Genomic DNA, 14,817 nt, shown 5'->3' on the forward strand with positions numbered 1-14,817 from the left:
CAATAGCCAAGATGTGGAATCAACCCAAGTGTCCACTGATGGATGAATGGATAAAGAAAATGTGATTGATATTAATATATCAATAAATATCAGAGAGACAGGAGAGGGAATTCAGCCATAAAAATGAAAGAAATCCTGCCTTTTGCAACGACAAGGATGGACCTTGAAGGCATTATGCTAAGTGAAATAAGTCAGACACAGAAAGACAAATCCTATATGATCTCATCTATATGTGGAATCTAAAAAACCAAACTCATAGATGCATATTGGTGGTTGCCAGAGGTGGGGTTTGAAGAGGTTGGAAAAATGGGTGAAAGTGGTCAAAAGGTACAAACTTCCAGTCATAAGATAAATAAGTTCTGGACACGTAATGTACAGCACGGTGACTATAGTTAACAATACGGTATTGTATATTTGAAACTTGCTAAGAGAGTAGATCTTAAAAGTTATTATCACAAGAAAAAAATTGTAACTACGTGAGGGGATGGGTGTTAACTAAGCTTATTGTGGTAATCATTTGGCAATATATACATATATCAAATTATTACATTGTACACCTAAAACTAATACAATATCATATGTCAAGTATATCTCAATAACACTGGGGAAAAGGGGGAAAAATCATCATAATCCAATATAAGTACTAGAAGAATTTAAATAAACTGAATGCTAAAAACCAAAAATGTTCAACTTCTCTAAGAATAGCAGGAATTCTTCTGTTGATATATTTTAGCTAAAATTTATGTCAATATCCACTTGTAGAATATGGTGTTAGAGAACATTCTTACTGGCTCAGAAAACTGAAGATGTGTTAAGTTTTGAACAAAAAAATCAAAAGAAATCTTTTTACATTAAAAAAAGTAGAAATGGAGGTTTATATATACAATGAAATATTATTCAGCCTTTAAAAGGGGGATCCTACCATTTGCAACAACAAGGATGAAACTGGAAGTCATCAGGCTAAGTGAAATAAGCCAGACACAGAAAGGAAAAACCTTGCATGATCTCACTTATCTGTAGAATCTAAAAAAAGTCAAATACATAGTAGCAGAGAGAATAGTTATTACCAGGTAGGGGGAAGTGAGGGTAATGGAGAGATAATGGTCAAAGGATAAAAAGTTGCAGTTATTCAGGATAAGTAAGTCTAGGGATCTAACCTACAACATGATGACTATAGTTAACACTGTATTGAATACTGGAAATTTACTGAGAGTAGATTTCAAGTGCTCTCACCACATACACACACAAAACTGGTAACTATACAAGATAGGTTAGCTTGACTGTAATCATTTCACTGTGTATGGACTGTGTATTCACTGTGTATGATGGACACCTTATATTTTAAAAATAAATTGCACTTCATTATGTAATAGACGTGTAACTTGGTAGAGTTACCTAACCCCTGTAAGCTTCCATTTACTGACTTGAAAATGAGGTTATTTATTCATAGGGTTATTGTGAGTAGTAAGTAATGTTCTATATTAGAATTTCCTCAAGCTTTGGAATTCTGATTATAAATCCCAAAGTCTGAGACTACCGAGAAAGCAGGTGTAAGAAAGGAACTTGCTTCCAAGTGGAAAAAGCACTAACTGGGAGTTAGGATATCTCCCGGGAGGGATTCACCACCATTCAGCTGTGTAGCAATGGGCAATCACTTACTTCTGAACATCTGTACAGTTTTTATCTCCCCTGTCCTTGTACTGAGTAAACCAGGGAATCTGAGGAGGCCTAACTGGACGGAGAAGTTAAGCCTTCTTCGGCTTTTCCCTGTCTGCTGCTCAGGCCTAAAACCACGCAACAGCACACCGCGCTCTTAAAGCGCGTAGTGGTGTGCTGGGGTTTTTTCGGCCACGAGATGGCAGCATTCTCCCAACTGCCCACACACGTACAATTTGCAACCGTAGGCCCCGTTTAAATAGCAGAACAGAACACCAGATTCCTGGGTTCACCTTCCATTTTCTCTTTCGGGTGGGCCCTGCTGCGTTTCGTTAAAAGAGCGGCTTATCAAAGCTCGTTGTGCAGCGAAGGCCGAGACCGCGGGTTCTCGCGAGATCGCCGCCGGAAGTGGGTGGCAGCGGAGACGCAGAGACTCTCCTCTCCGGAAGGCGAGCGTTTCTCCGTAGCGGTTGCAGCGGTTTACCCCACGGCGCTCTGCCCCGAGAAAGAGCTCACCGGTCGCCGCCTTCCCAGCCCCGAGCTCGCACCTTCGGCTTCTCCGGCTGCACAGCTGCACGGCCTGGCCGTCGGAGCCCCCGCAAGCCTCGGCCCCTCCCTCCCTCCGACTCGCTGCAGTTAGGCCGCGCCCTGAGGCCCAGTCCGCGGCAGCTCCGGCGGGTGATGCCAAATACAGCCATGAAGAAAAAGGTGCTGTTGATGGGGAAGAGCGGGTCGGGGAAGACCAGCATGAGGTCCATTATCTTTGCCAATTACATCGCTCGTGACACCCGGCGCCTGGGTGCCACCATTGATGTGGAGCACTCCCACGTCCGATTTCTGGGCAACCTGGTGCTGAATCTGTGGGACTGTGGCGGTCAGGACACCTTCATGGAAAATTACTTCACCAGCCAGCGAGACAACATCTTCCGTAATGTCGAGGTTCTGATTTACGTGTTCGACGTGGAGAGCCGCGAACTGGAAAAGGACATGCATTATTACCAGTCGTGTCTGGAAGCCATCCTCCAGAACTCTCCTGATGCCAAAATCTTCTGCCTGGTGCACAAAATGGATCTGGTTCAGGAGGATCAGCGTGACCTGATTTTTAAAGAGCGAGAGGAAGACCTGAGGCGTTTGTCTCGCCCGCTGGAGTGTGCCTGTTTTCGAACATCCATCTGGGATGAAACGCTCTACAAAGCCTGGTCCAGTATTGTCTATCAGCTGATTCCCAATGTTCAGCAGCTGGAGATGAACCTCAGGAATTTTGCCCAGATTATTGAGGCCGATGAAGTTCTGCTGTTTGAGAGGGCGACGTTCTTGGTCATTTCCCACTACCAGTGCAAAGAGCAGCGTGACGTCCACCGATTCGAGAAGATCAGCAACATTATTAAGCAGTTCAAGCTGAGCTGCAGTAAATTGGCCGCTTCTTTCCAGAGCATGGAGGTTAGGAATTCTAACTTCGCTGCGTTCATCGACATCTTCACATCAAACACGTACGTGATGGTGGTTATGTCAGATCCGTCGATCCCTTCTGCAGCTACTCTGATCAACATTCGCAATGCCAGGAAACACTTTGAGAAGCTGGAGAGAGTGGATGGTCCCAAGCACAGCCTTCTTATGCGTTGAATATTGCCAAAATGCGCTCTCTGAAAATGCTGAATTGCCTTCCCCCCGTTTTCTTTTAATATTCATAATGTCGTGTGCTTAAAAGTGGGCTTTGAAATGTGTGCTGCTTACTTCTTCCATCCCTTTCTTCCCTTCTCCCCAGTCTTCAAGCCTTGGACGCTATTTACTCAGCTATCCAGTAGAGCTTCAAGATGGCCTTTCTGAAAAGTTGGTATGGTGTTAACACTAAAGTAGGTGGTGGTGTATGTGTGTGTGTGTTCTGATTACCTGGTTATAATAGATATACACATCAAAGCCTTTACAATATCTTCCGGTATTCCTTACAAGGTTGCAAAGGTGGAATGTTATTTTATCAGCAAGGTATTAAAATGCATTTATAAATTCTTTTTGGCTTCAACCATGAATAAACATTTGCTGTTAGCAATTTAAAATATGGTCTTATTTGAAATAATTTGAAGGTGGTTAATATTAAAGCTATAGATTCTGATTGCCCACAAGTATTGCTTAACTGGTAAGTTTGATTTTGTGATCTTGGCTCCCATCACCTTAACGATGTTTCATAGCAACGGTAGCAGTGTGGTTAAGAGAACGGTCTCTGGAGCTAGACCACCTGAGCTGAGTTAGTATTCTAGTCCCTTCACTTACTAGCTCTGTGAACTGGGCAAGGTACTTAATTTTACTGTGCTTCTTTCCTCATTTGTAAAATATGGATAAGGAGAGCACTACTTTATTGGATTAAGATTAAACTAAAGCAACATGGAAAACATTTAGAATGGTACCTGGCACAGACTCAGTAATGTGTCAGCTGTCAATACCACCCACTGAGCCATTCTTCCTCCCCGCTCCCAAATTACTGGATGTGAAGCCTAGCTAAGTATTTAAGCCCTTACTAAATCCCAGGTATTCTTAAATACTTGATGTGCATTTTCTTACTTAATCCTCACAACCTGTGAGGTAGATTACTTTTATCTGTTAATAGATGAGAAAACTGGTATGACCTTATTAAGGTTATACAGCTGAACCTAGGCAGTGTAATTGCAGATCCTCTCCTAACTCTTCATCATAAAAATCCTAGCTTTTTAGCTGTACATTATTCCTTCATATAAATTCCCCAATTTTATAGATTGAGTAAACTGAAGCCAGGAAGTTAAATGACTTCTCAAAGAATAGTGTTTTGCTTTGGGCAAGATCACTTTCCCATCTGTATTTGTCTGGAAATTGGATAATTTTGAATCAGATTCTTAGATTACATACTTTGGGGGAAGAATTCTAAGGTTCCTATTTTGAATTGGCAGTGTGGTATAGTGAAATCAAAAAACAGACCTAAAGTGCCCCGTTACAGCCGCCTCATAGATTGTTTTAAATGAAATCTAGTATCTTAGAGCCAAAACACCTCTGATCAACTCCTCTCACCTCATTTTACAAATGAGGCATTATCTCTATTTACAGACATTAAATATAAGTGATAGGGAATTTCCAAACCTTTATAAAGTTATTTAACATTTATTAAATCCTTTATAGCAGCACCTGTGGATGACAAGATCCCTACCCATGAAGAGCAAGAAGCTGTTCAGATATGTTATTAAACTAGTCTAATTAGGGCCTTTGGCAATAAGCTAGTATAGACTCCAAATGAACTCTGAGGGTATATATGTACTTTTAAAAATCATTTTAAAATACATTTAATAAATCTAGAGCTAGGTGGTATAATACTGAACATTTATTCAAGACTAGTATGTAAAACATTTACAGATAGTCCCATGGAGGACTCACAAATATTTTAAATTCAACATTCACAGTGCATAACGCAAAAGGTATATCAACTATGTATGTGCAACTTAACGTGAAAGAGAGCTTTACTTTAGCAAATACTTTCTTTACATTAAGGAAAATGTCCTTAAACCTATCTTCTTTAATTTTAGTATACTCAGAGTAGGGGAAAAACAGGATTTCCTTTTATACAGGTCTCAAGAATTTAAATCAAATTGACTCCATAGATCATGGTTAAGAAACACATGGTAAAGAATGCTTTCAAAATACTTGTATTTTTGTTTTCAATTAAATTCCCCCAAATTGATTTTAACAACCAATAGTCTTTATTCCACTTGATAACATTTTTCATGTTAAGCAACATTATATGCTTGTTGTCTTTAAACATTTAAAACAATTAGAACATAAGGGCATTGTCTAAAGTTTCAAACTGATAGAGAAGTCAGTTTACACACCATCTTATGAATAGTGAATAAAACAAGGTATATTCTGCTGTGAATGTAATGAGAAAAAGTACTCTTACAGCAATAAAGTAGCCCTCCGTCTTTACCATTACTTTAATTCCATCACACAGAGGCAAAGAAAACAATTCCAATACTTCAGTATCTGCTAAGGATGATCTATGGCCCTTGGAGTATATGTATGTGTGGACACACCCCACACACATATCTACGTAAGTATATGTCTGTATGTATTTAATCAATACAACTGGAGAAATCACAACCATGAAAAAATACAATAAAAGCAATAAATGAAAAATACTAAGTGAATAAAAGTTAACATAAGCCATAGGAGATTTCAGAGAAGGGACAGTCCCAGGGATAAGAGATTAAGACTTCAAGGTGAAAGTGAGATTTGTTCTGAACCCTAAAGGACAAACTATAACTGAAAGGCTGGGAGATGAAGGTAGGATATTCCAGCTTCAGAACTGTGCATTAAGATTTTTAAAGACACATGCCCACCAAAGCATTTCAGTTAAAAAAAAGGTGGGGGGGAGATCATAGTGGAAGAGGGAAAAGAGGAATCTATGGAGGAGACCTTATATGCCTTTAAATTTGAACTCACTTCTGGAATTAACAATGAACCATTAATGGAATTTTAAACAAAGAAGTGATATGGTCAAAGCAGTCCCTTAAGGTCAAAAGGCAGGTAATGCAGGCAATATTGGATAAGGAAGAGGAGTCATAATCAAAATGGTTTAGGAGAAAGTGACAGATTTAATATACTTTTGTTTATACTACTGGCATACAAAGGACAGGGAAGAATGCCAAAAACTCTCAGCCTTTCACAGGTGTGACTCAACAACGATGTGGTTTTTGTAAATCTATTAATATCCAAAGATATTTTGGTCTTGTGATTCCCATTAATTCAGGGCCCACACTTATTGATGAACTTCAGCTTCCTTATCAGAGAGCTCATATCTCTAAAGCAGAATGTAATAGTGTACCTAGCTTCTTTAAGATACCCCAGGGCTAAATGTGAATCTCTATCCACTAGCAGTGGCTCTCAAGCTATTTATTGAGCCTAAGAATTACCAGGGCAGCTATTTAAAATGCAGATTTCTAATCCTCACTTTAGACCTACAGAATATATGTTTTTTTAAGATGTATTCCAGGTAATTCCTCAAGTCCATCTTAGACAAGTCATTTAAGCTCCCTAGCTTCGGTATCATTACCTGTAAAATAGGTACAATATCACTATCTTACAGAAGTATAAGACTTAAATGATATATTAAGTATCCAGGAATAGCTCTGGCCCTTTGTAGATGCTAATACCTTCTCCTTAGCATGTTAATTTTGGATTTACCAATATTAGGTTTCTTAAGACTAGAGGACAGTTTCCCAGTAGACTTAGAGAGTCCCTATTTGTTCTGTTAACTAATAAAAGGATATGGCACCTTAGGAGAAGCTTTTCTCTTCCTCTTTCTTTTCCACTGCAAAGAAGGCAGTTATTTGTGCTTTTCTTCTGTCTTTTCTCACAAAAAAAGACTGGCCTTCAAACTTGGATCAAACAAGCAACACAGAAAGTAAGCCAAAATGAGTGAAGAAAGATGAAGTATTAAGCCCATCCACTTCCAGAACTCTTCAACTTTTCTCCTCTTCTTGCCAGTTTCTTGGCAAACTGGACAAGGCTGTGATGGTTAAGAGTTGAGGCTAGACACGGGTGCTGTAGGTGCTACCACCCTTCCAGTGTGTGCTTAACAACCTGGTTCGCAGAGGGCAATGGCATGTATTCATCACTTGGATGCTAAAGACAAGCCGTTTTCTTGGCCAGGGGGTCTAACTACATGAGGCAGGACATTGTACAAGAGGCCTCACATCTGACTCCCATTTAGAGTCCAGAAGGCCCACTCCTGCAGCCATATCCTAAATCCTGGCCTTTTAGTTACTTCTAGGAGGTCTTGTTGGTATATTAAGGAAGGAAAATAAGGTCAAATCCTAGCTTCACCACTGACTTAGCTGTGTAACACTGAACAAGTTATTTAACCGCAAATTCAATTTTCTCGTTAATCTGAAGCTATTCTGTAGGCAGTGAGGAACTGATGGTTTTTGAGGAGGAAAGTAACAATCAAAATTAGCTCCCTTAACCTGCTGTATAGCACAGGGAGCTCAGCTTGGTGCCCTGTGATGGCCTAGTTGGGTGGGATGGGGGGTGAGGGGGAGGGAGGTCCAAGAGGGAGGGGATGTGTGTATGAGTATAGCTGATTCACTTCACTGTGCAGCAGAAACTAACACAACATTGTAAAGCAATTATACTCCAATAAAAAAATTTTTTAAAAATTGAAAAAAAAATTAGCTCCCTTCCCCAAAAACAGTGCCCCTCCAAAAAAAAACCAGACTAATTTTTTAATTTACACTTTTTCTGTTAAAATAAAAAACTAGAGTTAAATTCTCAAAGTCTAAATTAGACTAAATATAAAACTGCTATACAACCCACTGAATGGATTTATAATGTCCCTCAAAAGTATCTAGTCATCTTCTGCCTTTTTCCTTTTTTCTAAATTCATTCTGCTCCAGTCTTCACTATCATCACATGCACTTTATTCCATCAAACATCATTTTCCAGGATCAACCTACCTGAATAATCATTAAGCCTCTTTAGAGCTTTCCCAAACTTAAACTTTGTCATTTTGATTATACACCCCAAAGCATTACTTTCCTCACTTTTTTTGTTTAGTACCAGAATGTTGTAAAAAGAAACAATAAAAGTTGTATATTTCCCTAAAAAGAAAGATCAGTATATCCAATGGCTATTAAGTTAACCACTTAATAAAACACATTAAAAACTACTCATCCTTATGTTAATTAACTGAAATTAGAACATAATGAATTAGTAAACCTAATACTATGCCATTTCATGCCCACAAGATTATCCAAGAAACCAAAATGGCTTCTCATAACTTGTTTGCTTTCCAAATACTTCACATTTCAACCCCATATCCATACAGAGAGAGAAAATCCAAACATACTCTCCTTACTTAAAATCAGTAGAGAAGGCTAAAAAGCATTATTTAGGACTTTTTTAGACCCTGAAAAAGTTACACTTCCAATGTGTATTTAAATTACAAATGTTTTTATCCTGTGACATTGCTTCAACTTAAGTTCATCATAGTTAAGTTGACTGGGCTACTACTTCATCTTTCAAGTCGGATGGAGATTCTTTGGCATCAAGGCTCTTATTCAAGATTTCTTCTTCTGCAAAATTGACTTCAAAAAGAGAAAAAAGGATAAGCAAACATTATAAAGAAAAAATAGGACAAATTCCAAGTAGTAGCAAATTTCAGTAAAAAGATCACATGCAAATATGTAACTGCAATAAAATTACCATTATTCTGGGACTTCCCTGGTGGCACAGTGGTTAAGAATCTGCCTGCCAATGCAGGGGACACAGGTTCGTGCCCTGGTCCGGGAATATCCCACATGCCACAGAGCAACTAAGCCCGTGCACCACAACTACTGAGCCTGCGCTCTAGAGCCCACGAGCCACAGCTACTGAAGCCCGCACGCATAGAGCCCGTGCTCCGCAATGAGAAGCCACCACAATGAGAAGCCCGAGCACCGCAACAAAAAGTAGCCCCCACTCGCCGCAACTAGAGAAAGCCCGCGCGCAGCAACAAAGACCCAACTCAGCCAAAAAGAATTAAAAAAAAAAAAGGTAAGATGGGAGTAGGATGGGCCCTTAATCTACAGGACTGATGTCCTTATAAGAAGGTACACGGAACACAAGGGGAGAATGCCATGTGAAGATGGAGGCAGAAATGTGTTATGCTGCCACAAGCCAAAGAACACCTGGGGGTTATCAGAAGCTAGAAGAATCAAGAAGGATCATCCTCTAGTGCAGAGGTACCCAACCCCCGGGCCGTGGACCACTAACCGTCCGCAGCCTATTAGGAATCAGGCCGCACAGCAGGTGAGTGACAGGCGAGCGAGCAAAGCTTCATCTGCCACTCCCCATCCCTCGCATTACCACCTGAACCTCCCCACCCCCCACCATGGAAAAATTGCCTTCCACGAAACTGGTCCCCAGTGCCAAAAAGGCTGGAGACCGCTGCTCTAGTGGCTTCAGAGGGAACACGGCCATGCCAACACCTTGATTCTCAATCCTAGCCTCCAGAACTTGTTTTCTCCAGAGACAAAAAATTTCTGTTGTCTTCAGCCACCCAGTTTGTGGTACGTCATTACGGCAGCCCTAGGAAAGTAATACAATGACCTACCTTGTTTTGTCACTGCACCCCCATCAAATTATTTCAAACGAAACCACAGATACTATATTATTTTTTAATTCAAATTTATTTATTTTTTGGCTGTGTTGGGTCTTCGTTGCTGCGCACAGGCTTTTTCTAGTTGTGTCGAGCAGGGGCTACTCTTATCGCTGTGTGTGGGCTTCTCACTGCCGTGGCTTCTCTTGTTGCAGAGCACGGGCTCTAGGTGCATGGCCTTCAGTAGTTGTGGCACATGGGCTCAGTAGCTGTGGCTCGTGGGCTCTAGAGCACAGGCTCTGTAGTTGTGGTGCATGGGCTTAGTTACTCTGCGGCATGTGGAATATTCCTGGCCAGGGAACGAACCTGTGTCTCCTGCATTGGCAGGCAGATTCTCAACCACTGCGCTACCAGGGAAGTCCCACTATATTATAATGATATTTAACATAGCGTTTCTCAACTTTAGAACCACCTTCCATTAGCCAAAAAGATTTTGACAAGGTTTACTTTCAGTAGTTTCTATTACAAAAGCAATAGGTTTCAGGTTTTTGGTTTTGTTTTCCACCCCTGTCCCATACCAATTGTAAGCTAAATCACTAGAAGGGCTTCCCTGTTGGCGCAGTGGTTGAGAGTCCGTCTGCCGATGCAGGGGACACGGGTTCGTGCCCCGGTCCGGGAAGATGCCACAGAGCGGCTGGGCCTGTGAGCCATGGCCACTGAGCCTGCGCATCCGGAGCCCGTGCTCCGCAACGGGAGAGGCCACAACAGTGAGAGGCCCGTGTACCGCCAAAAAAAAAAAAAAAAAAAAAATCACTAGACATTCTGAAAGTACCCATAAAAATGATGGGTTTACTCTTCTCATCCTAGCTGAAGGAATAAGGAGCATATTTTGTCATATTAACAATAAAGATCATGTAACATTCACTGCATGCTATTTTTAGGAGAAGGTGAGAGAAAACTTCAGGTTAATATGCACATTATCTAGTTAAATCTTACCTGTTAAATTAGGTAGACGTTCTCCAAGACTACATGGTATTGTGGTCCTCAATCTTTGTTCCACTGGAGAAAACTTAATTAGTGGTGAAAGAGACCGTTTTCTTTCACCAAGGGACATGCGTGAAGATGGTTTTGTACAGTCAATGTGCATATCATGAGTGCCCCAAAAGTTAAGCATATCATCAGTTTGCATGTATTGGGAAGTAAGGCTCAATTCTGGTTTGTGTCTTTCAAGTGTTTCAGGATTAGAGAGGCAAATTTCTTCCCTTTGCTTGGGCACAGATTTCTTCAGAGCCTCATATCCACTCCAAGTAGCCTGTAAATTAAAGTTTGATTCTGGAGTATTCTGTCTTCCTCCCACAGCACCTTCTGGGAAAATGCCACTGTGCATAGGGCTATTTGGTTCCAGTTTAAAATTGGCCTCTGTACTACTGGAGCTATTAAGACTTAAGTGACCAACTTCTTCTGGAAGAGTTTCATGTAATATGCCAAAATCACTATCTTTAAAACTGGAACTAATTCCACTTGATATCTGAAAAGAGTTCCATAACATACTTTTATGCATGGAAAGATCTTTGTAAGAAGCTTTCGAGTGGTCTGATATTTTAATATACTCTTCTTCACTGCTACCTATCACATCTCTCCTATTGCCTACAGCAGGGGAGGATGTCTCTATTTGGCTAGTTTCTAAAAACTTGTTCTGTAAAGCTGTACATTCCAAATCTTGCTTACAAATTATGTCCTTATTTAACAAATCTGACACATTCTGTGTTGTTGGTTCACCTATGCAACTGGTTACCACAGGTTTCTGAAGCACACACTTGAGGCAATCTGAAACAACTTTCTCTTCAGGCAAATGAGAATGGCTAGAATCGGACACAGTGGTTGCTGAGAAAAAACTGTCCACGTTAAGCTCTTTTTGATTATGCACCACAGGTAAGGATTCTGGCAATACTTCTCTATGTTCAGTATCCATCTGAATTGGTTCTGCACTTCTGTTATCTTCTATTTTAACAGCTTTTCTCCATGAGCTCCTAATTTCACTTACTGATTAAATGAAGGGGGAAATAACACAAGTTATTAATAAATTCCCAAATAGAACATGCAATTAAACATTTCATTTCTAGTGCTTAAGATAAAACTTCTGACTCAGTACATGTTCATAAATATGCCAGTTGGATGACAAGGCTCCACAATACACCAAAGCCCAACAACATCAAAGAATTCCATCTCCAACTGACCACACACAAAAAATGAAACGTGTTCCTGAAATGTGCATATACTTTCACACAGCACATACAAATCACATGTATTAAAGAGATATTTTCTTAACCATAATTCAAAGAGTCATGTACCACAATATTCATTGCAGCTCTGTTTACAATAGCCAGGACATGGAAGCAACCTAAGTGTCCATCGACAGATGAATGCATAAAGAAGATGTGGCACATATATACAATGGAATATTACTCAGCCATAAAAAGAAATGGAGGTGGGAGGTGCGGGTCCCGCAAAAAAAAAAAAAAAAGAAAGAAATGAAATCGTGTTATCTGTAGTGAGGTGGATGGACCTAGAGTCTGTCATACACAGTGAAGTAAGTCAGAAAGAGAAAATCAAATACCGTATGCTAACACACATATATGGAATCTTAAAAAAAAAAAAATGGTTCTGAGGAACCTAGGGGCAGGACAGGAATAAAGATGCAGACGTAGAGAATGGACTTGAGGACACAGGGAGGGGGAAGAGTAAGCTGGGACGAAATGAGAGAGTGGCATGGACTTATATATACTATCAAATGTAAAATAGATAGCTAGTGGGAAGCAGCCACGTAGCACAGGGAGATCAGCTCGGTGCTTTGTGACCACCTAGAGGGGTGGGATAGGGAGGGTGGGAGGGAGACGCAAGAGGGAGGAGATATGGGGATATATGTATATGTATAGCTGATTCACTTTGTTATATAGCAGAAACTAACACACCATTGTAAAGCAATTATACTCCAATAAAGATGTTATTTATAAATAAATAAACAAACAAATAAATGGAAAAAAAGATATTTTCTTGCCCATCTAGGCCAGGGTTTGGCATGCATATATATATATATTTATTTATATACTTATATATATACAGTATACACACACACACACACACACACAACACACACTTTTTCTATAAAGGGCCAGATAGTAATACTTCAGGTATTGCAGGCCATCTTATCTGTGGTAACTACTCAGCCACTGTAATGTGAAAGTAGCCATAAACGATATGCTGACAAATGAACAAGGTTGTGTTCAATGCAACTTTATGTACAAAAACACATAGGGTGGGCCAGATTTGGTTTGCAAGATGTAGTTTGCCAACCACCAATCTATACAGTGGCTAGGTTCAACCTGAACTGAATCCATTTAACTTTGGATATGTCATTTCTAGTAGCAAAATGGAAATTATATATCTAATCACTTACCCAGCATGATGTGCCTACATGAGGACAAGAATATCCGAACTTTGCCCACACAATACAGGTTGTAAGAAGAAAGTACTGGGGAGTCTGATTAGCTTGGGAGAGGTAGGTAAGATCTCTGTACAGAGTTTTTGGCTGATGCTGCTGGTTGTTGACTGGAAGAATACAGCCTCCATACTCTATAAATGTTGATCACAGATCAGGTGTGGAGGCAGAGGATATTTCTGAAGTGATCAACTAAAATATTTTCCACGAAAAAGCCAAGTAAAACAACAAAAACAAAACTGTACAGTTCCAGGGCAAAATAATACTGCTGAAGGACTGCCATATAGGTGACAGTGCCCACAGTTGATATTTCAATAAAAGTCCCCCACATGAAAACAAATAGAGCCAATGCCACTAAATTGAAAGATACAGAAGAAAAGTTTTAAAGTGAGTTTCCAAAAGATTTGTCAGACCATGGTTCTAATAGTAGTAATGTCTAAGAAAGAAAATAGTGACAAAAAACATTATTAACTTACTCAAGTTTTCTGGAGTTCGGGGAATTTGATTCCTTGTTAAGAATGGGTTGGAAGCTAGAGAGTCAATTAGTTCCTCTAATATGACTTCTTTTCCTTTAGAAGGCTGTGGTGAATCAGATAAAACTGCCCTTGCAACCTAAAACAGAAAAGAAAAAGTAAAGCAAAAATTACCAAGCCCACTGGTAGAATGCAACAAAGGCCCTGATAAGAACAATAAGCACAAAAATAAACTCAACAATGTAGCTCCCAGGCACTCCATATAGACTCTCCAGGCACAATCCTATTAAGGTGAAATCAAACCCAAATCCTGTTTCCTCCCTTATCTTAAATGGATATCCTGTTACACAGGAAAGAAAAGATAAGAAATCTTTACACTTGGAAAGATTTAGATATAGTTCTGACTGCAGTGATCTGAATTACTATCTGCCACACTTGAGCTTCACAATTCCATATCTGCTAAAATGACTGGTTCTAAAGCATGCAGGTTCTTCTTAATTATAATCCACCGCACAGTAACACCTCTACTAATAAACAGAGTACATTCTAACAACAAACTTCTTTGCCAGAAACCTCATCATCAGACATAAATTAGTGAAAACATAGGGATACATTTCTAAAATAGAGAAAAGAAAGTGTACAATATGGAAATAGCACTCTGTATTAACATTTTAATAAAACCAGAAAGCAAAAAACAAGCAAATTAAAATCTCTGCACCCTGAAATCCTGAAAAAAAGAAACTGCCTACAACCATAATCAAACTGACTCCTCCTCCATAAAAATACAGGGCTTCTTAGAATTCTAACACTAAATATTCCTTGTCATAAACACTATTAAAGAGAATTAATTTCACTTTACTTTCAGAGTTTTATGAGATTTTAGGGCTCTCCTCTTCCATCCTATCTCATTCCACTGCTACTGTAAATTCTTTTAACCAGAAAATGTGCCTTTCCTCCCATATCAGGAAAGAAAAAAAGAATGACTAATCATCTTTTCTTTAGTATAGAGTCAATCAACTAATACAGAGAAACAACAGAACTTTAGAGATTTAAAAATATTTAGAGACCATGAAACTGGTCCAACTTCCTCAAGTTGC

At 39.7% G+C, this 14,817-nt stretch overlaps 2 protein-coding genes across 2 annotated transcripts in view; one reads left to right on the top strand and one right to left on the bottom strand.

Annotated features, from left to right (window-relative positions):
- Window positions 1-1,936: 1,936 nt before the first annotated feature.
- RRAGA (Ras related GTP binding A) lies at window positions 1,937-3,710 on the top strand. Its single transcript, XM_030840628.3, has one exon. The coding sequence runs from the start codon at window positions 2,338-2,340 to the stop codon at window positions 3,277-3,279; it is 942 nt and encodes a 313-aa protein (XP_030696488.1). The 5' UTR covers window positions 1,937-2,337; the 3' UTR covers window positions 3,280-3,710.
- A 1,065-nt stretch (window positions 3,711-4,775) lies between these two features.
- The window catches only part of HAUS6 (HAUS augmin like complex subunit 6), a 44,041-nt gene continuing 33,999 nt past the window's right edge, over window positions 4,776-14,817 (bottom strand). Inside the window, exons 15-17 of the mRNA XM_030840626.3 lie at window positions 13,724-13,859; window positions 10,745-11,791; window positions 4,776-8,756 (exon numbers count right to left, since the gene is read on the bottom strand). Of these exons, the coding sequence (XP_030696486.2) occupies window positions 8,662-8,756; window positions 10,745-11,791; window positions 13,724-13,859 (1,278 nt within the window). The 3' untranslated portion in view covers window positions 4,776-8,661. The remainder of the gene's footprint in view (window positions 8,757-10,744; window positions 11,792-13,723; window positions 13,860-14,817) is intronic.

This window comes from Globicephala melas, chromosome 6 (genome assembly GCF_963455315.2).
Source record: "Globicephala melas chromosome 6, mGloMel1.2, whole genome shotgun sequence".
Classification (NCBI taxonomy): Eukaryota; Metazoa; Chordata; class Mammalia; order Artiodactyla; family Delphinidae; genus Globicephala; species Globicephala melas.